The sequence below is a fragment of the Aedes aegypti genome, chromosome 1 (genome assembly GCF_002204515.2).
Source record: "Aedes aegypti strain LVP_AGWG chromosome 1, AaegL5.0 Primary Assembly, whole genome shotgun sequence".
Lineage (NCBI taxonomy): Eukaryota > Metazoa > Arthropoda > Insecta > Diptera > Culicidae > Aedes > Aedes aegypti.
The window spans coordinates 89809020-89831959 of record NC_035107.1 but is presented as its reverse complement, the minus strand read 5'-3'; the positions used below and the strand labels follow the sequence as shown (position 1 = coordinate 89831959).

The following is a 22940-nucleotide window of genomic DNA, read 5'->3' as shown; positions in this document are numbered from 1 at the left end:
AACTGTTACTTGGGAATTCCATAAGGGACCATCCATTAATCAATTAGAGGGGGGAAGGGTTTATATTTTTTACGCAGCAGACAAATATTATTTTCATTTCTTACAAAAAAACTGCAAAAATTGTTTTACGTTATTTATGAACGGCCCCGAAGCTTTAGTCCTTCTATAATGCGAATTTTTCAAACGTGTAATTCCTGAGTGATCCCTAAGTTTAATAAAGTCATGACGGTAGATCCTATTAAAATTCATGTAGTGACAACCTTGCTGGTTTGGAGGAAATTACATAAATACCACCGGGATCCCATTCACGCATCACCAACTTGGTTACCCTCGTATCTTCATTCACAAGCACCTTTCACGTACAAGGTGTTACGATTGGGCACTACAGAGCTATCCCACAAAACATCTCAGGCAGTCGACGGGGGGGTTGGTCCTGAACCCATCACCCGCAACGTCAGCAAAAATATTGGCACTCGCCACCCTGCCGATAGCTAATACTCTGAGAAGCACATTGGCAAACGTTGTTGGTATACGAAACTCGCCCAGCAAAAGGGGACGCCAAACTAAAATAAATAAAACATATCTCGTCAGTCAATAAATCACTTTTGTTGTGCGGCAGGGCAGTCGAACAAAGTTATTTCCACGTTGTTCCAACTCCAAACATGCTTCCACTCTGGGATAGGCGGACTACTGACACGGAAACGGAATTATGCCTTCAACATTCTCGTGTCGTCCTAGTCCCCGGAACATGTCTGATATTATTTTTTTTTTCGCTGGCAATTTTACGTCGAATGGTAAAGGAGATCTTCCGTCTCCGGAAAGCCCAACGCGGTGGACTCCAACCAGTGCTGCACAGTAGGCAAAAATGGACCCAAAACCGGTAAGAATAATCCAAAGGTTTCTGTCAAATTGTACACTACAGGTTAATTATCAGAACTCAAAGTTTGAAAGAGTTCCGTAAGAGCTGGTGTTCCCCAAGGCAGCATTTTGGGACTAATTTAAAACTATATTTTCACATCTGACTTACCTGATTACCTCAGGGATGTCAAAAATCTTTGTTTGCGGTTGACACATGCCTCTCCGCCAAAGGACGAAGTCTGCGTGTCATCCGTAGTAGATTGCAATAAAGTTTGCATATTTTTCAACAATTTCACGCCACAATACTCAGTTCGTGGCCGCATCTCTCCATCTTCGGTTCTCCCCACGCTCGCCAAATCGATACGCACTTGATCCGCCCACCTAGCTCGTTGCGCTCCACGCCTTCTTGTACCAACCGAATCTGAAGCGAACACCATCTTTGCAGGGTTGCTGTTCGGCATTATTGTAACATGCCCAGCCCATCGTATTCAGCTTTGGCCACCTTCTGGATACTGGGTTCGCCGTAGAGTTGGGCGAGCTCATGGTTCATCCTTCGCCGCCACACACTGTTTTCCTACACACCGCCAAAGATCGTCGTAAGCACCCGACGTTCGAAAACTCCAATTGCTTGCAGGTTCTCCTCGAGCATCGTCCACGTTTCATGTCGGTAGAGGACAGCCGCCCTTATGAGCGTTTTGTACATGGTACATTTGGTGCGGGCGTGAATCTTTTTTGACCGCAGCTTCTTGTGGAGACCATAGTAGGCCCGACTTCCACTGATGATGCGCCTCCGTATTTCATGGCTAACGTTATTGTCAGCCGTCAGCAAGGTTCCAAGGTAGACGAACTCGTCGACCAACTCGAACGTATCCCTGTCTATCGTAACACTGCTACCTAGGCGAGCCCTGTCGCGCCCGACCCCACCAGCTAGCATGTACTTCGTCTTGGTCGCATTCACCACCAGTCCAGCTTTTGCTGCCTCGCGTTTCAGGCGGGTGTACAGGTCTGCCACCTTTTAAAATGTTCGGTCGACAATGTCCATATCATATGCGAAGCAAACCAAATTGACTGGATCTCGTAAAAATAGTACCCCAGCTATTAAATCTGGCTCTCCGGATAACACCTTCTAGCGCATTATTGAACAACAGGCACGAGAATCCATCGCATTGTCGTAGTCCCAGGCGGGATTTAAACGAACTGGAGTGTTCGCCTGAAATCTTCACACAATTTTGCACACCTTCCATCGTCGCCCTTATCAGTCTCGTGAGCTTCCCGGGAAAGCTGTTCTCGTCCATGATTTTCTATAGCTCTACGCGGTTGATACTATCGTATGTCGCCTTGAAATCGATGAATAGGTGATGTGTTGGGACCTGGTATTCACGACATTTTTGGAGGATTTGTCGTACAGTAAAGATCTGGTCCATTGTCGAAGCCGGCTTGATAACTTCCCATGAACTCGTTTACTACAGGTGACAGACGACGGAAGATGATCTGGGATAATACTATGTAGGTCGCATTTAGAATGGTGATCGCTCAGAAGTTCTAACAATCTGACTTTTCGCCTTTCTAGTATATGGGGCATATTACCCCTTCCTTCCACTTCGCCGGTAGCTATTCTGTTTCCGAGATTGTGCCTATCAGCCAGTGCAGACAAATGGCCAGCCTCTCCGGGCCCATTTTTATGAGTTCAGCTCCGATATCATCCTTACCAGCAGCTTAATTGTTCTTGAGCTATAGTGAATGGCATCCTTAACCTCCCTCAAAGTGGGGGCTGGTTGGTTTCCATCGCCCGCAGTACTGACGAAGGCATTTCCTCCGTTGTCCCGTCCTTCATTGCCTGTGCTCTCAGCGCCATTCAGGTGTTCATCGAAATGCTGATTCCACCTTTCGATCACCTCACGTTCGCCCGTCAAGATGCTCCCACCCTTATCCCTGCACATCTCGGGTCGCGACACGAAGCCGTTGCGTTGAGCTTCTGATAGAACCTACGTGTTTCTTGCGACCGGCACACTCCGGTCGTGCAGTCTCCTCCAGGCGGCATTTTTTCTCTCGAATGAGACAGGTCTGCTGTTGCCGTTTCCGTCCGGGTGCCTTGCTGCAGCATGAATGCCCGCCTCCAGAAGCTGCGTACATTTTTCTGTCCCACGTACCCGACGTTACTCTCAGCTTCATTGTTGATGGCTGCTTTTACTGTTCTCCAGTAGTCCTCATGAAGGGTTTCATTCAGCTCACCCTCTGCCGGTAATGCAGCCTCGAGGTGCAGCGCGTACGCCGTTGCGACATCCGGTTGCTAAATCCGCTCTAGGTCATATCGGTGCGGCCGTCGGAACCGTACGTTGTGAATGATGGAGAGTTTTAGGCGCAGTTTGACCATCACCAGGTAGAGGTCAGAGTCGATGTTAACGCCACGATAGGTTCTGACGTCGATAATATCAGAGAAGTTCCGTCCATCAATCAGAATGTGGTCGATTTTGGATTCTGTCTGTTGTTGTGATCTCCAGGTGTATCGGTATGGAAGGATGTGCTGGAAGTAGGTGTTACGAATGGACATATTCTTGGAGGCGGCGGAATCAATTAGTCGTAAGCCGTTTTCGTTCGTCAGCCGGTGGGCACTGAACTTTCCAATAGTCGGTCTGAACTCCTCCTCCTGGCCAACCTGAGCGTTTAGATCTTCTATGATGATTTTGACGTCGTGGCTTGAGCAGCTGTCGTACTCGCTTTCGAGCTGCACGTAAAAAGCGTCTTCAGTGCATCCGGAGTGTGCAAATTTCTTATGCTGAAGTTGAAGAACCGGCCTTTGGGCCTCAACTTGCACATTCTCTCATTGATCGGCCACCACCCGATCACGCGCCTTTGCATATCACCCATCACTATAAAAGCTGTTCCCAGCTCATGTGTGTTGCCGCAGCTCTGGTAGATGGTATGGTTAACTCTGAACATTCGCACCATTGATCCCTTCCAACACACTTCCTGCAGCGCTGCGATGCCGAATCCGCGGCTCTTCAGCACGTCGGCGAGTATGCGTGTGCTCCCGATGAAGTTGAGAGATTTACAGTTCCACGTACCGAGCTTCTAATCGCTAGTCCCTTTCCGTCCCTGTGGTCTTCGCCGATTGTCCCGGTTCGTATTCTCTCGTTGATTATTCGTTGCTTGATATTTTTACGGCTGGCTTGCAGGGCCTGACACCAACCCCCTAGATTTCCGGAGGACCATTCCCCCTAAATGTTCGGAGGGCCATAGTGAGCAGTTTAGCTTAGAGTCTTTCTTTGGCACTCGGACGATGATCAGCCGCCCCTGACATGGGGAACAGATGCTGTTGTGAGCCGCTCCTAACATGGAGTACAGACGCTCCAGGTTTGCAGCAGCAAAAGCAAAAGCAAACCCCCCCTTCCCTGTCAGCATACGACCAAAGCTCCTACCGGGGGTTGGTTACCCGATCTTCCCCAAGGTTACTAGTACCCCGGCCAGTACCGCGAAGAGGTAGGGATAGGAGTTGCTGGGTAGGAGGCTAAGGACCGCACAGAGGGGTCTATTTTATTCCTTCAGGTATGCGAGGCACCAATGGTACGCCATGCCCAGCCATTTACCAAACACCGTAAACTCTACTAGGGATTTCACCAGATATTCATTTAGGAATTCCTCCAAGGATCTGGGATAATCTAAATAAGAAAAATCTCCACAAGAATTCTCGTAGGAAATTCCTCCAGGAATGCCTCTAATAATTCATTTATAGTTTCCTCCAGTGAAATATTTCTATAAAAAATTCTCCAAGGATTCTTCAAGAATCTTTTCCAGGAATTCTTCTAGTGATTTCTCCATGGCCTCATCAGGAAATTCCTTTTGAAACGGTTTCTCCTGATGGTTCCGAGAATTTGGTCGAACGCCATTTGGTCAAATGCTGTTTGGCTGAAAAATGACACTAATGGAAAACTATATATAGCATGTAAAAAACAAAATTTTTCGTGTAGAATGAAATGAGCCATACGTTATGAAAGACATCCCTACGTGAGCTAACATTTCTTACTTATATTTAATACGCCTACGTTTCGGTCCGGGAGTGGACCTTCTTCAGAGCCTTAAATTTGTTAAATGTTTATTGATCTTATTTTGAATAAGACACTTGATGAGAGTATAATAGACTTCAATGTCAATAATTAAGGGCTGTCCATTAATTACGAAAGACAATTTTGGTCATTTTCCAATCCACCCTCCCCCTATGATAAGATTTTTTGTATGAAAACTAAAAATAAATTGTATGGCGAGTAAGAAAGGTATTACTCCAGGAATTTCTCTAGGGATTCTTCCAGGGATTCCTCCAGAGATGCCTCCTGGGATTCATTCAGCAATTTAGGGTAATCCTTCAGAGATCCTTTCAGCAATTTATCAAGTTAACTCTTCATGGAATCCTTCAGCAATTTATCCGGAAATCATTCAAAAGTAATCAGAATTTTCTGCAGAGATTCCTCAAGGAGTTTTCCCTTGGGGAATCTCTGTAGAAATTGCTGATTGCGGGAAAATCACTACAGAGATTCCTCCAGAGATTCCTCAAGCAAATATTTCTGGAAATAAGTCATATCTTCACATGGGTTTCCAGATTTCCTCGGGTATCCCTCCAGAGACTCCTGCAAAAATTTCTCTAAGAACTTTCTCAGAAATTTAACCAGGGATTGCTCAAGGGATTCTTGTAGGGTTTACTCGAAGGATTACACTAGGAATTCTTCCATACATACTACAAGGGTTTCTCCACATTTTTCAAGAGGTTCCTTCAGTAATTGCTCCAGGAGTCCCACAGGGCATTCCTTAAATAATCAATGCAGGGATCTCATAAAAACATTCAGAAAAGGAGTTCTTGCAGGAATTTCTGGAAAAATTCTGTATGAATTCTTAGGGTAATTTGTGATGAATCCCTGGAAGAATTCATTGAGGATTCTCAGGAATTTTTTTAGATGAACTTTAGAGGGCATCCCCAGAGGAATTTGTGAAAACACAGAACCAATCACTCGAGGATCACCTGAAACAATCGTTGCAGTAACTCATCTATCAATTTCCCTGAAGGTATCCCTGGGAGAATTTCTGATGGAAACTCTTGAAGGATCCCTCGAGGTAATCGTAAAGTTATTCTTTCTAGAACCCCTGCACAGTGGTCCAGAAATCATTCTTACGCGGAAAGATGCATTTTGAGCTTTAGAATGGAACATTAGACGAAAACGGTCGTCTGCAAAGTTGTTTGTATTAGTAAGGTCCCTTAATTGGTATTATTGAAAATTAGGGTGGTCTACATTTTCATAGAAATGGCGTAACTAACTGTTTGTAGAAATTATAATATACATGCTTCAGAAAAGTTGTCGATCAATCAATTTCAAGCAACTTTGCCAAACAAGTTTTTTTTTTGCAATTGTAATATATGAACGACTTTTATAACTTGAGAAAATGCATATTTTCATGCAAAGTTGCTTGAAAAATAATGATCTTCAACTTTGCTGAAGCATGTACATTATAATGTTTACAAATAAGAAAGTAAGTTACACCATTTTTCAAATTCTGTGGAGGAAGAAATGGGGACAACCGTACCAACCGTTCCATGTAGGGAGAAAGGCAAAATCTTTGGGAGTGGCGTAGCTAACAAGGGACGGTCACGATGGTGTTACACGGGGTTTTCAACCGGACTATTTTTGTTAGATTCTACATGTCGAAATATGAAAAACCCCAAAGCCTTTCAGGTGATGGACCAGTGGTGTAGCCAGAAGGGGCTCTAAAAGGGGAAATTTTGTACGTATATTATAATATCAAGCTAATTGGAATTTGCACAAAAATATTTTTTAGTATTTATTGTGATGGTAGATAACAGAATTGACATTAATGTATGTCTAAAATGTTTATTTTTCCATGCCAAAGGCGCAATCGGGATAGGTTTCTTGTTGGTATACTATTCTATTAAAACCAAATTTGTTTTGGTGTCCATATTCCATGTAACTTACGCCAATGGCATTTAAATACAGTCATCTCTCCCTTACTCGATATTGAAGGGACTATCGAGTTAGGGAGGTATCGAGTTACAGAACTCAAAAGCAGTGCAACTGCGTTCCAAGGGACCATCGAGTTAGCCATGAAAACCAACTTTTACTATGGTTCTCTAACTCGATATCGAGATACGGAATATCGAGTAAGGGAGAGTTAACTGTACATCATAAACTCCACCCGACTTCCACCCGTTTGCAAACCATGTGTGAATGGCTACCTATGAAGTATGTCAAACAATTTTTGAGATTTCCAACACTCATCGTCTCTTCACAAAGTAAGATTATATGCTTGAAAGGCGTGTAAGATATTACAATCACTTCTTTCCTCACAAACCCTTACTCCATTTAAATGATCCCAAAATTGCGATTACGAGCAAAGGCCCAGATTTGTCAGCGATAAAACGTCTTATTTGTTATTGGCAAAAAAATTGAAATATACATTATGGGAAAGGGCAACACTTTCCAAAGTCTGCACAGGATGAGACTATTGCCAATTGATTCCTAGTGATTTGTTTACATAGAAATATGTATTTTATTGTATATTAATCAGCAACTTCTAAAAAGTTGTGGTTTCGCGTCCAGTTTTTGCCCACTGTACAGCGGCACGTGAAAAATGGAACCCCTTGTCGGGTTTAGCGGGACTAAACTGGAAATTAATGGTCTCATAAAGCGGGATTTCGGGCAGTTATCGGGCTTGTCATGACAATTTTTTTTTGCTCAGTTTCCGGAGGAAAGCGAGGAGCTGCCCCGAACTATATAGGAAAGCCGACATAAATCCAGTGTTATCCTGGAGTAATTCAATGGGTTGAAGGATGGGAATGGGGTTATGGTGGGATTCGATCTGAACCTGTTGTGGTATCTGGATGATGCTGATTGACATTGGCGTCTGATTCTTTACTGAAACTTCAGGAGCGCAGGGGAAATTGATAGTTTTCTGCAGATTGCGGGAATGCCGCTCTTGGTTTTGGTGGGAATTTTTGTGACATTCTTGATGAAACTTGCTCATTCGGAAGCGGTGATTGGATTCCGTTTCCTTTATGTACGGTCAGGAGTTGGAGTTGAGTTGGATCCGATAACTGGCTCAATCACTGTTATTGGGTGATATATGATCTTAGTTGGTGGCAGTTTTCTTACAGAATTAATTAGATGAGAAGCCGGATGGGGTGTTTTCCGCAATGAGAGGAAACATGGAATGAAAGTTGGGTATATATACGATCTGATATTACAACAGCTAGTTCATAGTCGTACAGCATACAACATGGCTGGCATGAAAATTTGTTTGTAGACCAAAAGCTTGTTGTTAAGACAAAATTTCGATTTTCTGTTAATAAGGGGATAGAGACATTTTACATAATTGTAACATTTGGCCCTCAATGTGATTTTTGAAAGTTATTTTTTTTTGTCTAGCATGAGCCCTAGATATTTAACTTCATCTGACCAATTTATTGGAACCCCTCTTAATGCGACATGTCTACTTGAAGGTAAAGAGCTTTTGGATTATGTGAGAATATTATAAGTGGAGTTTGGGAAGCATGAGGAAAAATCTTCCATTTTTGCAAGTATGATGAAAAAATATTCAAGCTCTCTGATCATTGATGACAACATCTGTGTATGTCATGTCTACTTTGAGCTGCAAAGCAATTTGGCTCTGATATTTATTTGACCATTCAATAACAACATCTAAACTGAACAAAACGCTATTGATTTAAACTCAATCAACACTTTCAAGTTTGCCTGTTTTCCATCATCCAGTAAACACTCTTATTGCCTCAGCTCAAGCAACAAACCGGAAGAAAATCAAATCGATTCCTTTTCGCCGTTGTTTTTCACAGTCACTCCAACCGGACGGAAATCGCCCCCCGAAAGCAAGTGCGCAAATTGGAAAAAGAAATCGGAAGTAAATCAAAAGATTCCCATTGCCTTTCTGCTTTTCCTGCCCGCTGAAATGCCCACCAGGAATCCCAACTCTCTTTCTCTCTCTGGGAACTTACCGTTGTTTTGAAATCAATTCTTTTGCCGAGCCGGGCCTCGCCCACGGTCCAGTTGTGGATGGCTTGCGCCACTTCCGGATTTTCCGGATCAACCAACCGGAAGGCGGTGATGTTGGTGCCACCGTACTTGAACTCGTCCAGGCTGATGGTGTGCAGGTCCTGAATTTTGGGAGCGAAGAAAAGAGGGAAGAAATAGGATTAAACAGAGCGGTTGGCATTAGGTGCTAAGGAATTTAAAGTGAAATATCGTTGTCGGGATTGAACAAGCTTCACAAAATAATGCACGGCAAACGTTTTATAATATTTATTTTTTATTACACTTTATAACTTGTGATTCACCGCAGCACTTTACGCTCGACAATATCGAAGGATTTCCGATCTGCCTCTTCCAACGTCCTCGCTTCGTGCCCATAGAGATCCACCGGAAGAATCAATGTTTTATACAGGGCGAATTTTGTTTCCGTTTACAAGTTGCGGGACCTAAGCTGGTTACGTAGTCCGTAACTGGCCGCAACATGCGGAAATGTTGCAGTCACATGTCAAAAGTGTTCCAAGATAAACAAATTCTTCAACAAACTCAAACACATTCCCCTCAAACACTACCACAGCATCAACATCACTAGGCCTACCTATATATCCACCTGCAACCATGTACTTCGTTTTGGTAGAATCAATGGTCAGGCGTCTCCCTCTTCAGAGGCACAAAGACCTCCTCCACTGACCTGCGATCGATTCCTGCAAGGCTGATATCGTCCGCATAGTCAAGAAACATGTGCGACCGTCCAATGATAGTGTCGTTTCTTTGCAAGCCAGATCTTCCAAGCTCCCTTGAGTGCAATGTTGAACAGTAAACTCTAAAGGGCGTTTCCCTGCTTCAAACCGTTTAATGTCACGAACGAGGTTGACACCTCGTCTGCAATCTGAACACTTGATTTCAAACACTCCAGCGCAGCACGCATCAGCCTAATTAGTTTCACTGGAAAACCATGTTTAGCCATTATCTGCAACAGCTCATTTCATTTCATTGAATCGTACGCCGCCTGGAAATCAATAAACAGATGCTGGGTCTGCAAGAAGTACTCCCGGAATTAATCTAGGATCTGGTCCGTTGACGAGTGGCCTCCAAGAAAACCAGCTTGATGCTCACCGACGAAGGACTTCTCGAGCAGTCTAAGTCTGTTAAACAGGATACTCGACAGTATTTTATACGCCGAATTCAGCAGGGAATTCCACTATAATTGAAACACCCCAGTCTGTACCTTTTCTTGCAGATTGGCGTATGAGGGCATCCAACCAGTAACATAGGTTGGCCCGGTTGGCTTGACCGGTTCCTAGATCCAGTTTATCTGTTTCCAGTCAGCCCAAGAAGAGGTTGCCAATGAAGTGATGGGGGTTCAATGCAGGGCTCTGTTGAACTCCTACAAAAACCCACAAGTCTGCAAGCACGCCTCCGTACAAGCGATTGGTACCGCTTTCAAAGAACTTTAGCCCATCACCTGGCAGAAGACTGGCGGCATAAGAACATGGACACGACTACGGTTCCTATGCGTGACCACACTACAGCCGTACTATTCTACACCCTTAGTAAGGTTGGATGACACCTCCCTGAAACGCTGAGTGGGTTAATGGTACGGTTGCCCCCGTCCCGTTAAACCTTGGCACGTTCTAAACTCACCATCTTAACTGGTAGAAGTAGGCTCAGTTGAACCTATCAACCCTACCAGGGCGTCGATGCTTGAATATACCACCATGGGATCACGAAGGCGACTAATTACGACGAGCGAGGGTAGTGGCTTAGAAGGGCGACTTACTAAAATGAAGATTTTTCAAAACAATGCCGATACACTGTAACCTCAATTTACGAACTAGATCGGGGGTGCGTAAATCAAGGGATCTTAGTTCGTAAAACGAGGTTTTGCCGTTTGGAGTCTACTTGTATGAAATTAATTTATATTATTTAGAAAAAATATGCTCTTTTAGTACCATTAACATATCATTAATACATTGGGTTCTTAATCAGGCTGGAATGTGTGCAAGTTAAGGTCTTCCAAGAACTCTTTGGAGTTTGGGCATATGATTCAACATGAGTTAACGGAGATCAATTTATCATTTCTATGTAGAAGAATGTCTCACAATACTGGACCCTAGAAGATAGTTATATTTTTAAGAAGCGTTTGTATTGTCAGATCCATGTTTTGGTAACTAAGTGAGAACAACAGGTGTCCTAGTTCATCCAAAAACTTCCTGGAACATATACCTGTAATGTACTGGAATATTTAGCGATCCTTTGATGTTTTATTGATATGGCACAGGCCCCTAACCATCCATGTGAGCAAACGGTGTATTGTAATAATTTGTGCGGATGTCCTAGGTCCTTCAAGGACTTCAATCAATATAGGCCTTGCGATGTACGACCGAAATAAAAGATTAGAGGTTAGTTTTCAAATACTCCATTGGCCCCTAACCATCCATGTGAGCAAACAGCGTATTGTAATAATTTGTGCGGATGTCCTAGGTCCTCCAAGGACTCCATTGAATATAGGCCTTGAGATCTACGACCGTAATAAGAGTTTAGAGGTTACTTTTCGAATACTCCATTGGCCCCTAACCATCCATGTGAGCAAACGGAGTATTTTAATAATTTGTGTAGATGTCCTAGGTCCTCCAAGGGCTTCATTGAATATAGGCCTTGGGATCTACGACCGATATATGAGATTAGAGGTAAGTTTTCAAATATTCCACAGGCCCCTAACCATACATGTGAGTAAACGGAGTATTTTAATAATTTGTGCGGATGTCCTAGGTCCTCTAAAAACTCCATTGAATATAGGCCTTGGGATTTACGACCGAAATAAGATAATAGAGGTTAGTTTTCAAATACTCCACTGGCCCCTAACCATTCCTGTGAGTAAACAGTGTATTGTTTTAATTTGTGTGGATGTCCTAAGTCCTGCAAGATCTATATCGTATATAGGTCTTAGGATCCACAAGCGTAACCAATTATCAATACATGCTTTTTTGATATGGCACAGGCCCTTAACTATATGTAGCAGAAAATGAGTATTGTTATAATTTGTACCGATATCCTAGATCCGCCAAAGACTTCATTGAATATAGGCATTTGAATCTACAAACGTAATCAAAGGGCTATAGGTAGTTTTATAATATGGCACAGTCTCTTAACCGTTCATTGAAGTCATCGGAATATTTTATTGATTTATACGGATGTTTTGGTCCTCCAAGGCCTATGAATCTACGGTCATAATAAGTGATTAGAAGTTAGTTTTCCAATACTCCAAAAGCTCCTAACCCTGTGGGTAAACGGTGTGTTTTATTAATATGTGCGGATTTTTTTGGTCCTCTAAGATCTCTATCGAATATGGGCATTAGGATATACAAGCGTAACCAATCATCAATAGAAGTTCTTCAATATTGCAAAGGCCTCTTACTATCCATATTAGCAAACGAAGTGTTGTATTGAGTTGTGTGGATGTTTTTTTTTTATTTCCAAGGACTCCATGATATATAGGCCTGAGTATCTACAAACGTTAGGAGTTGTACATTGATGCTACTTATTTATAGCATAAAATCTAAACTTTTAAGGCTAAGTAGTCCGTCATTTGTTTTGGTAGTCAGATTGCAATTTCAAAGTGATAAAACTCAGTCATCTTAAGTAATATTGATTTACAAAAGTATTACTGCTTGCGCTTACATACAGAAAGTATGCTGATACATTTTCAGCAAGTCAGTCTAAAACCACGTGGTTTTCTTTAATTCGCAATCGTGAGACGGATTGGCCACAATCATCGATGCCCAGTACAAATTTCAATGACGGCCTTAATATAAATTTCAATACTTCGCCTTAATATAAGCAAATGGATCAATGTACTGATCTGTGTCAAGGATGGAAATCTAGTGATCATGAAAAAATCTACGATACATCGCGGTTGTTCTTATCGTGCAACAACGATTAACCTTTTGTCGTTAAGACATCACAACAAACTAGGTTCCGCGATTAATGCATCGTTCTGCAAGTAGGCTAGCGATTAAATGTTCGCGAGCCATAGTTTTATCATTCAGAGGATTGTTCCATTTTTATCTGTTGATTTCCCTTCGGATATATTGTTAGGGATTCTAAAATAATTCGGGCATGGTTCTAACGAAAAATAATAGCGCGAATGCGCCATGATTCAAGTTGATCGCTACTTGTAACAACATCCGACAAACTCTTTGTCCCACGACAAACATTGCATCGGATGCTCCTTATGTCGGTACGATGCGCGCGTGGTGAGGTGTTCAAATCATGCTGCTGCTAGAGCGACGGCCCCCTTAGACCGTTCAAATATCGTGTTGTTTGTCGCTAGAGATAATTTTGTTACATCCTTGATCTGTGTTGATATTTATGAATTTACTTTGTTAAACAAGTGACGTCAATTAAATTTGCGTAAAAACAGACTTCGTTAATTGATGTTTTGGTGAATTGAATTTAAAAATGACGTCAGACATCGATTTTCGTCAACATTTTTCTCCAAACGTAGTTCGCCATCTTGGATTTCAAAATGGCGTCGGACATCGATTTTCGTCATCCCCTCGTCATGCTCGTTCTGAAAATACCCATATTTCATGAGTTTCCAACGATTTTTCAAACCAGAGGTCGCCATCTTGGATTCCAAAATGGCGTCGGACATCGATTTTCGTCGTCCCCTCGTAGTGCTCATTCCGAAAATACCCATATTGCATATGAGTTTCGAACGATTTTTCCAAACCAGAGGTCGCCATCTTGAATTCCAAAATGGCATCGGACATCGATTTTCGTCATCCCCTCGTCATGCTCGTTCTGAAAATACCCATATTTCATGAGTTTCCAACGATTTTTCAAACCAGAGGTCGCCATCTTGGATTCCAAAATGGCGTCGGACATCGATTTTCGTCATCCCCTCGTAGTGCCCGTTCCGAAAATACCCATATTGCATGAGTTTGCAACGATGTTTCTAAAGCAGAGGTCACCATCTTAAATTCCAAAATGGTATCGGACATTGATTTTCGTCATCCCCTCGTCGTGCCCGTTCCGAAAATACCCATATTTCATGAGTCCAACGATTTTTCTAAACCAGAGGTCGCCATCTTGGATTCCAAAATGGCGTCGGACATCGATTTTCGTCATCCCCTCGTTGTGCCCGTTCCGAAAATACCCATATTGCATGAGTTTGCAACGAACTTGAACGCGGTATGGCTGACAACAGCGATGACAAGGGCATGTCATACAACGATGCCACGAGAACAGGAGACCCGCAACGACCGACGTCCTGCGTACTGGTGAAACGAGCCATACTCAACACCCTCCGCGCTGCTTACCTTAAAGCCAGGAGGCGTTATCAGAGAACAAAGAACGTAGAATCCAAAGAGGAGCAAAAGGTCGTATTTCAAACAGCCAGAGCTGCTTTCAAACACGCGCATGCCTGAGTGCTACAAGAAGCTGTGCCAAGCAACTGACGCCAATCGAGTGGTCATGGTTAAAGGCAGGGGTCCATCAATGCCGGTTGAAACGTGTGCTGAGGGTTATTGTCGAGGGTCTCTTCCCAACGTGATCTGACGCCTTATGTCGACGAAGAAGAAGAAGCAAATGATAATGATCCTAGCGTTCCGGAAGGTAATGCAGAAATGCCTGGCCGAAGATCACTTCCCAGATAAATGGAAGATCCTGGGAAAACTTTTGGAACGGGTCATCCTAAACAGGGTGGCTAAATGTACGGAGAGCGAGAACGGACTATCAGAAAGGCAGTTAGAATTCCGGAAGGGAAAGTCGACGGTAGACGCATTTCAGATGGTCCTGGAGAGAAGGTATCGAAGCAAAAACGAAGAGCATATCGTTACTACACCGTAGTTACAAGCTCAACAGCACGTTCTGGCTCATGGACATGAGAGTAGCATGCGCATATATACATAACGATATCGTCGGAGGCAGTATGTGTGATCACCGGGATTATTCCGATTTGCATCACCCTGGGAGAAGACATCGAGTGTTATCAGCGGAAAGACACTAGACAGGTGAGGAAATCGGCTCGCTGGTCAAGTGGCAGCATGAATGGGTTGTTTCTGAGAAAGTTAGGAGGCATGTATTGACCTGGGCAAACAGGGAGCATGGTGAAGTGAACTTTCACCTGACACAGTTCCTGTCAGGTCACGGTTGCTTCAAACAGTATTTGGTTTCACTACCCATTGTGCCAGAATTTTCCTGTACTTTTCCTCAACTTTCCTTATACGTTCTTCTGAATTCTTCCTCTGGTGTTGTTATTTATTTTTCCTTGTTCTTCCCTTTCCACTCTCTCCTGACCATCACTCTCTTCGTATCTTTGCTTCCGTATATGGTTTTTCTTCATTTGTTTTCATCTGTGAAGTGAGTTGTCTACCTTCCCTTCTTCCATTTCTATAATTGTTTGTCTCCTTCTTTTTTCTTTTATATCTAGTATTTTCTTCCGTCGCAGTGAAGTGTTCAGGTTGTTCAGATTTTCAAAAGTTTGCAGAGTTTTTCGGAAGTTAGGAAGTTAGGTTTCTCAGAGGGGCTAGTAGATGCTAGAGGACTACCCAAGGGTGAACTCAGAAGGCTTTCTGACGTTTTCAAGATGTTACCGAGAGATTACAAGAATTTTTCAAACTTTTTTATGATGTTCAAACATTTTTTCTGAGTCTGCAGTGGTTTCCAAAAGATTCAAAAATACTCGAGGGATTCTTACAAGCTCGAAGTGGTCTTCAGGGGGTGTCCTTTTCAGTTCGTAAGTAGATTTTAAGGAATGCATGATCCATGCCAACCACTGCAATATATCCGTTGGTTAATATACCTTGATATACTAGCTATCAGTTTCCTGCTTATTTATCCTATTATTATTGCACGAAAACGATTAGAGATCTCCGATGGGATTTTTGAAGGATCAAATTTGGATCGTGGATTTTTTCCAGTGATTTAGAAGAGGTTTTCATGAAGACTTAAGGATTGCTCTTAAGAGCTTATAGAGGTACCAATGAACTGATGGTTCATCAGAATCTTGAGATACGCTGCCTTCAAATACATTAGAAATTTTATAACATATTTTCAGAGATACCTGACAAGCCTTTTAATACCTAATATAATCTTTAGGAACCTCTGGATGACTCAGGAATTCCTTGCGTACCCTTGGGAGCCTGTGAGAACTGTTAGAAAATCTTCGATAACTCTGGGAACCTCTAATAACTCCTTGGGAATCCATTGGGTATCTTCTCTGGAGAAGCCCGGGTTCAGCTTGCGTCGTATAAATGTTTCGCAATACTTCCCTCAAACCCTTGGAAATGTATGGAAGGCTATAACAAACTCCTGAAAACCCATAATTATGCCTATTCGAGCCCTTCAGAAGATTTACTGCAAAAATTTTGAGAATCTCTATGAACCTACTGGGTATTTCCAGGCACCAATTTGAGATTTCCAGAAAGCCGTGGCAAATCACTGAGGGTCTAGAAAAACCCTTGAGGCATTCCTAAAAACTAATTGGCTTCTTTAGGAACCTCTGGAAAACCGTTGAGAGCTCCATGAACGTCTAGGAATCTTGTGCTGGATCTTTGAACATTTAAGAACTCTTAGAAACTTGGAAATTTTTGTTAAGTCCCTTGGGAACTACAAATTAAGAAATTTCAGCAGTTTAAAAAAATCATATCACTAATATAATGTCAAATGGTCGTCAAGTGAAGAGAGCACGCTCAGGGAACCTCTGTTAACCATTGGAGAACTTTCAAATGTCAACAGGAATCCACTTGGTTATGTCTTAGACACCTTTAAGAATCTTTTCGGAACTTCAAGGAATTTATTGAAAACCTCTGATAACATCTGTGAATCACTTTAATCCCTCTAGAAACCTCTAGAAACCGATTGGATAATAAAGCTGCAGAACCACTTGTTCCGTACGGAACGTGCAGAAAACCCTCGAGAAGAAATAGTTAACCAACGTAGCGCAACCTGCATAAGCAAGAGGAACAGCAACAATCACAAAACCAACCAAAATGCAGAACTCACACAGTCTAAGCCCCCGATGAGTCCCACCCTAACGACGCCGCTGAGAGTGTGAGTTCCATCCACGACTGTGAGTGTCATCCGCGAGTGCCGTTGAGCGATTCCCGCCGTCATCATCGTCATCATCATGGTGCTCACCACAGCGACAGCGTGTGTGTCTCGAATATTCCACGCACATCGAGAACACGTGTCGCGCTGGTTGTAGAACGTTCCAGAAGGACTCAATTTGAGTATATATACACGGAGGGAATCACGTACCGAATCAGTCTTGTTTTAACCGTCGCGGAAATTATATCGTAGTGAAAAGTGAAAGTGCAAGTGAAGTGAAAAGTAAAGTAGAATAAGTGCAGAGAAAATACAGTGTAGTGTGTAGTAGTGAGTGAAAAGCAGTGCTGGAAAAATTCGCATCACGAAGCAGCTCACGAGCGTACCAACGCATAACAAACATGACAAACTCGGGAACTGGCTGCTAGGTGTGAGTAAGTCTGCACCCGTCTGCTCGGGAGAACATGTCAAAAGAAGTAGCAACAAGCTCGGGAGCGTTTACTCGCGAGTAACCATCATATCGACAGTAAACTACTAGTTTGTAGTCAAAAGCCCTTGGAAACTTCCCGGAGGGGAAGCAGCTTTTTTCCCAAAAGCACAATATGACTCTGAACAGCTCCGCACACGTTCGCGAATCACTTATAGCTTCAGTTACTGGGGAGCCGACAGATGCGAGTAAACCAGCGCTCTGACGCTCGGGAGCGTTTGATTTTGTTTTTGTTCCAGTTCAGAAGAAATGTTCGCCACTTTCCATCACTGGTGAAAAGTATAGGTGTGTTTTTTCTTTCATCCGCCCCGTAATACAGTCCACCCCGACCCGACCGGAGTTGGCCACGGGTTAACGCGCCAACACCACTGAAAACCACTATAGAGACCCAGAGAACCGTTCTGCAATCTCTGGGAACTTTTAACTTCTTGAGAATCCGTTGGATTAGAGATTCCATTTGGAAACCTCTGGGAATCCTTCTGAAGCGCTGGTGATTCTCTTGAAACGTATTGAAATCTGCATAGATGTCTCCACTGAAATGATTACAAAACTTTATTACAGATTTCCGCGGAAGTCCAACAAAAGTCTTCACAGAAGATACCTCCAAATTTTCCACAAAACCTTTTATGGAAACATCCACAGTGGTCTCTGCTGAAGTCTTTTCAGAGTTCCCCAAAAGTCCGTATGGATTTTTCCAAAGAAATGTTCACAGTGTTCACAGAAGTTATCTGCAGGGGTTTTCACAGTTAACCCCATCCATAGAAGCCTGCATAGATTGTTACCATACAAGTGTCCATAGAGGTTTCCACAGAAGTCTCCACAATTGTCTCCACAGAAATATCCTTAGAAGTTATGTAGATTTCCACAGAAGCCCAACAAAAGTCGTTACAGAAGGTGCCACAAAATTTCCAAAAAATCTTCCATAGAAATCTTTGTAGTGGTCTCCGCTGAAGAGCTTCCCATAAACCTCCATAAAGTTTTCCATAAAAATATGCACAGTGTTCACAGAAGTTATCTTCAGTGGTTTTCACAGTGAACACCATCCATAGAAATCTGCTTAGATTGATACCATACAACTATCCATAGAGGTTTCCACAGAAGTCTCCACAAAAGTTTTCATAGAACTCTTCGCTGAGGACTCCATACAAGTCTTCACGGAAGATTTTATAGAAATCTCTTACATAAATCTACATCTTTTTATAAGATATATTTTTACTTCTAAGGCCCCATAGAGGTCTTCGTTGAAGTATTCACAAAAGCTCTTACATAAATATTAACAAACTTTCTAAAAGATCTTATGGAAGCCTTCAAAATGAATATCACAGAGTTTTTACTTTCACTGCAGTAGTAATACTCAATTCCACAGAGTTCTCAATATAAGCCTCAGTAAAATTTTCAACATCAGGCTTCCGAGAAGTCTCCAAATAAGTTTCTACAAACGTCTTCACAGAATTCTCAACCAAAATACCTACAAACGTTTGTATTCAGGTCTTCACAGAAATCTGTACAAGAGATACAACAAAAGCTACCACCAATTTTTATATAAGTCTCATTAGAAGACCCAACACATGTCCTTACCATGGTATCTACAGAAGCCTCCAAGCAAGTTACAACAAAAATAAGTTTCTAGCAGAAGTCTCGACAAATAGTAGTCTTCACAGGAGTTTCTTCATTAGTTTCCATAAAAGTTTTCATAGAGATCTCCAGAGAAGACTCTATCGAAGAATCCACGGAAGTTTCAATTAAAAATCTGTGTAGATTTCTACATAAGTCTTGTTGTTAACATTCACTGTGGTCTTCAGAGAAATCTCCTAAGAATATTTCCCAAAGTCTCTATTGAGGTCCTCACAGAAGTTTTAACATAAATTAAAACAAGGTCTCCATAGAAGTCTCCACAATATTCTTCACGGAAATCAATAGAGGTCTCCAAAGAAGTCACTACAGATGTCTCCACAGTAGCTTCAGACATGTTTCCACAGAAGACTTTACAAAAATCTTTAAAAATGTTTCCATCAGGTTCTTTCTAAGCCTCTATAGAAGTGATCATAGCAGTTTCTACAGAAGTTTTCACAGAGATATGCACAGAAATTTTTGCTTGAGGCTTCATAAAAGTCTCACAGAATCATACATTTTGGTTTTCTAAATTTACAATAGAAAACGGAGCATCAAAAATATGGCTGCTCCTGAGATAACTGCGTTGCAGATAACATACTGTGAAATTTGAACTGCATCATCTAGTTTTGAAAATTGATTATATATAAGGACTGTTCATTTTATAAAGTGGACACTTTGGACATGCAATATGTTTTTAAAAAATCTTCGAGCTGTTTAGTAGAATACCTATAAGTAGATAAAAAAACCGAATTTAGTACAATACCTTTTAATTCCACTAGAGTTTGTATACTTTGACAGATACGCGTATGTCGACCTCAACTGTAAGGCCGTCTTCAGTGTCGTGTACTAGACTCGACTGAAGACGGCCTTACAGTTGAGGTCGAAATACGCGTATCTGTCAAAGAATACAAACTCTAGTGGAATTAAATGGTATAGTACTAATCATTTTCATCTACTAATATCTTTTTAATTTATCAATGAAATCGAAATCGGTTTTCTGTACATCGTTCGACTAATATTGTACAATGCTGTGGTAATAAAAAAGTTACCAAAATAATATGATTTCACACTAATAAGGCACAACGTTTAGAACGGTCGATTTTTGGAGGTTATCAAAATCAAGGATTATTAAAAATCGGCAGGAAAATTCGACAATTTTTATTTTTTATTTTCAAAAAATGGTTGTACTTAGAAAGCATCATCAATTAGAAGCTTGCTAAAAATATCAAGTTATTTTTGGAGAAGCAATTTTGCAGATATCATAAAATCATTTTTTATCAATTTTTTTTAAAGAAAAATATCTTAAATTTAAATGGAACTGATATGAGTAGAATTTTAAGGTTTAAAGTACGTCCAGACGGAAGTAATAATATATTATTTAAAATAAAAATAACTTACGCCTTCATAGAGTTGCTGGACTAAATCACGTCATATTTAGCACAATAGAAAAACAAATAATTTATTTTCAGAAGACCACTCAAAGCACAATGACAATCATCAAGATTGGGAACACTGCTTGAATTAAATCGAATTTATTTCGCATGTATTATTTTCAGAATGTGTTATTCTGAGACTACCTATCAAAATATTTTGAGAAAAACGCTTACAGTTTGCTCTAGATCGATAAACATGCGTATATAATTTTAAAAGTATGGGATTTTTCAATAAAACGACCATAAAGAGTAAATTTGGTACCCAAGAATGCGGTTAAAACTCAAGATTTTGCTTTTTTTTTATACATATATAGTTTCTTTAGTAATCTAAACCAGTTTTGAACACGCTTATTACTTTACTTTTTTGCTGGTAGTAAAAAGATGGTGTATCAGCAAATTTGACCATAAGGAATAGATCACTAAAGTGACTCAGCGTCAGGAACTGATGGAATATTATTGATGTTTTTAAAAGCTCTACCTTAAGTTGAATTGTAAAGGATACCAACATACAATTTGTTCATTAAATTTAGGATTTTTTTCATGCGAAAAATAATGCTTAAACTTGACGAACAGTTTTTCTTAGGAGTTTTTGCAAAAACTATTTAGTTCTTCAACCGAAAGCATTTTGTATGTTTCTGTATTTTCATAACATTGTAGAATAATAGTTGAACGATACACAGAAAACCGTTTACGGTTTCATCAATAAATAAAAAAGATATAGCATAAATAAGGTGTCCACTTTATAAAATGAACAGTCCTTAGTGAAATAATCAGACACAAGTTTGAAAGACAAAATGTTATAGTCATGGTAGACCTTGAATTCAATAAAGCAAATATCTAGCAAAAAATCGAAAGAACGACACCCAAAATACAGACGGTTGAAAATTTTGAATGAATCCCTACAAAAAACCTCATTCAAATCAGTTAGACACACACAAATCACCATCACTCAAAACCGACACCTCTGCCAATCACGACACCGCTAGTCTACAATCAGGTTTTGCTTTCGGATAGATACTCACCAGCGACGTGATCAGATAGCTGTGGTAATCGCTCATCATCCCAATCTGCTGGGCCTGTTTCAGCACCTCGTAGATTTTCTCGGTCGTACAATCCAGCACGATGTGCGATTCGGCCGAGTTTTTGATCTGCTTCAGCAGTGGTCTGTCCAATTTGTCCCCCAATACGTCGATTGATAGAAGCCGGAGTTTAACGATGGGTGGTCGCCGGTGTCATCGGAGTCGTATTCGGAGTCGTTGTTGAGAACAGCATCCAGATGGAAAGCATGGAACGAGAAAATGAAAGCAGCCAAGTTTGGTGCGATTAGTAATGGAATGTAGACACCAATATCGGGACAAACCCGAGAGTTGTATCGAGATGGGAAGGGAGTGGAATGTGAAGGGATGCTGGTTTGTTGGCATTGGCGTAACTAGAATATTTTTTGGAGTGAGCCTATAAGACAAATTGCAAGATAATTCCAGCTTGCCAACGACAATCAAGGCAGACTCAAAAGACTATCAAAGTCTTGTCTTGTTCGTAGTCTTTTTGATGTTAATTTATGAAATTTCATACTGACTGAATTTAAAGTGCAAGAATTTCATTTACGTAACAAAAATTCCATTCTCGTAAAATTAATCCCTAATCCATTACGTAAATAGAGGTTTAGGTGTCTTCAAAAAATAAATGATCATGGCACAGTTTTTATTAATTCGAGGTGACAGTCGTTAAAGAGTTCAAAAGTTGAAAAATTGTCCTACTTCTGGTTACGCCCATGGATTTTGTTTAGTTGGTTTGATGGTTCAAATGAAAAAGAGCGAGAGGAAGAGCTAGAGACAAGTTGCGAATGGCGTAAAATTTGTTTGGAATTAGATCAGACTCCCCGTTGGCAACAATGTGGTCTCGATTCGTTTCGTCGTCGGAGGAGGGATGGAACCCCGACACGGATTAAATTTAATAGGAAAATGTGGCTTGGTTGAGCGATTGGGGTCTACTGTTGTTCGGTTATTAAAGTTTCCCGAAATTCAATTCCGAAAATTGCTGTTTCGATAGTTTTAATTGCGAAGCGATTACCATGCATGACCTAATTTGAATGGGGAAAAGTTTGCAAACCTCTATTAAAATGAAATGTTTCGTTGTCAACATCTCGTAGAGTGGGAAATTTTCCAGTCAGATACACAACGAAACATCCTTGGGGACCTCACAGAGAGACCGCAGATTCAACCCATTTCCATCGGACGAAGCGCAGCAAAATGCTAATTCCGTCGTCGTCCATCCCACTGGGAGATGATTTAGGGCTGAGACACCGGTTCGTGTAGGGAAATCGTAGCACGCTTCTGCCATCAGCAAGGAACGGATGGGTGTTGCTACTTTCAATTAGATAAAAGCACCCATTAGCCTTAATTACTGTGAGTGCCAGCGAGTGGTGGCGACTGGAATCAAATCGAGATGGACGAC

General features: G+C 41.5%; 1 protein-coding gene across 5 annotated transcripts in view; it reads right to left on the bottom strand.

The window, feature by feature from the left end:
- Positions 1-22940, bottom strand: part of LOC5574988 (glutamate receptor ionotropic, kainate 2) — a 605301-nt gene that overhangs the window by 188230 nt on the left and 394131 nt on the right. For all 5 annotated transcript variants that reach the window (XR_002499922.1, XM_021841975.1, XM_021841984.1 and 2 more), the window contains 2 exons: positions 21509-21650; positions 8870-9028 (listed from right to left, as the gene is read on the bottom strand). Coding sequence is in view for 4 of the 5 variants with exons in the window: in XM_021841975.1 (XP_021697667.1) it covers positions 8870-9028; positions 21509-21650 (301 nt within the window). In the remaining variant the exon portion in view is untranslated. The remainder of the gene's footprint in view (positions 1-8869; positions 9029-21508; positions 21651-22940) is intronic.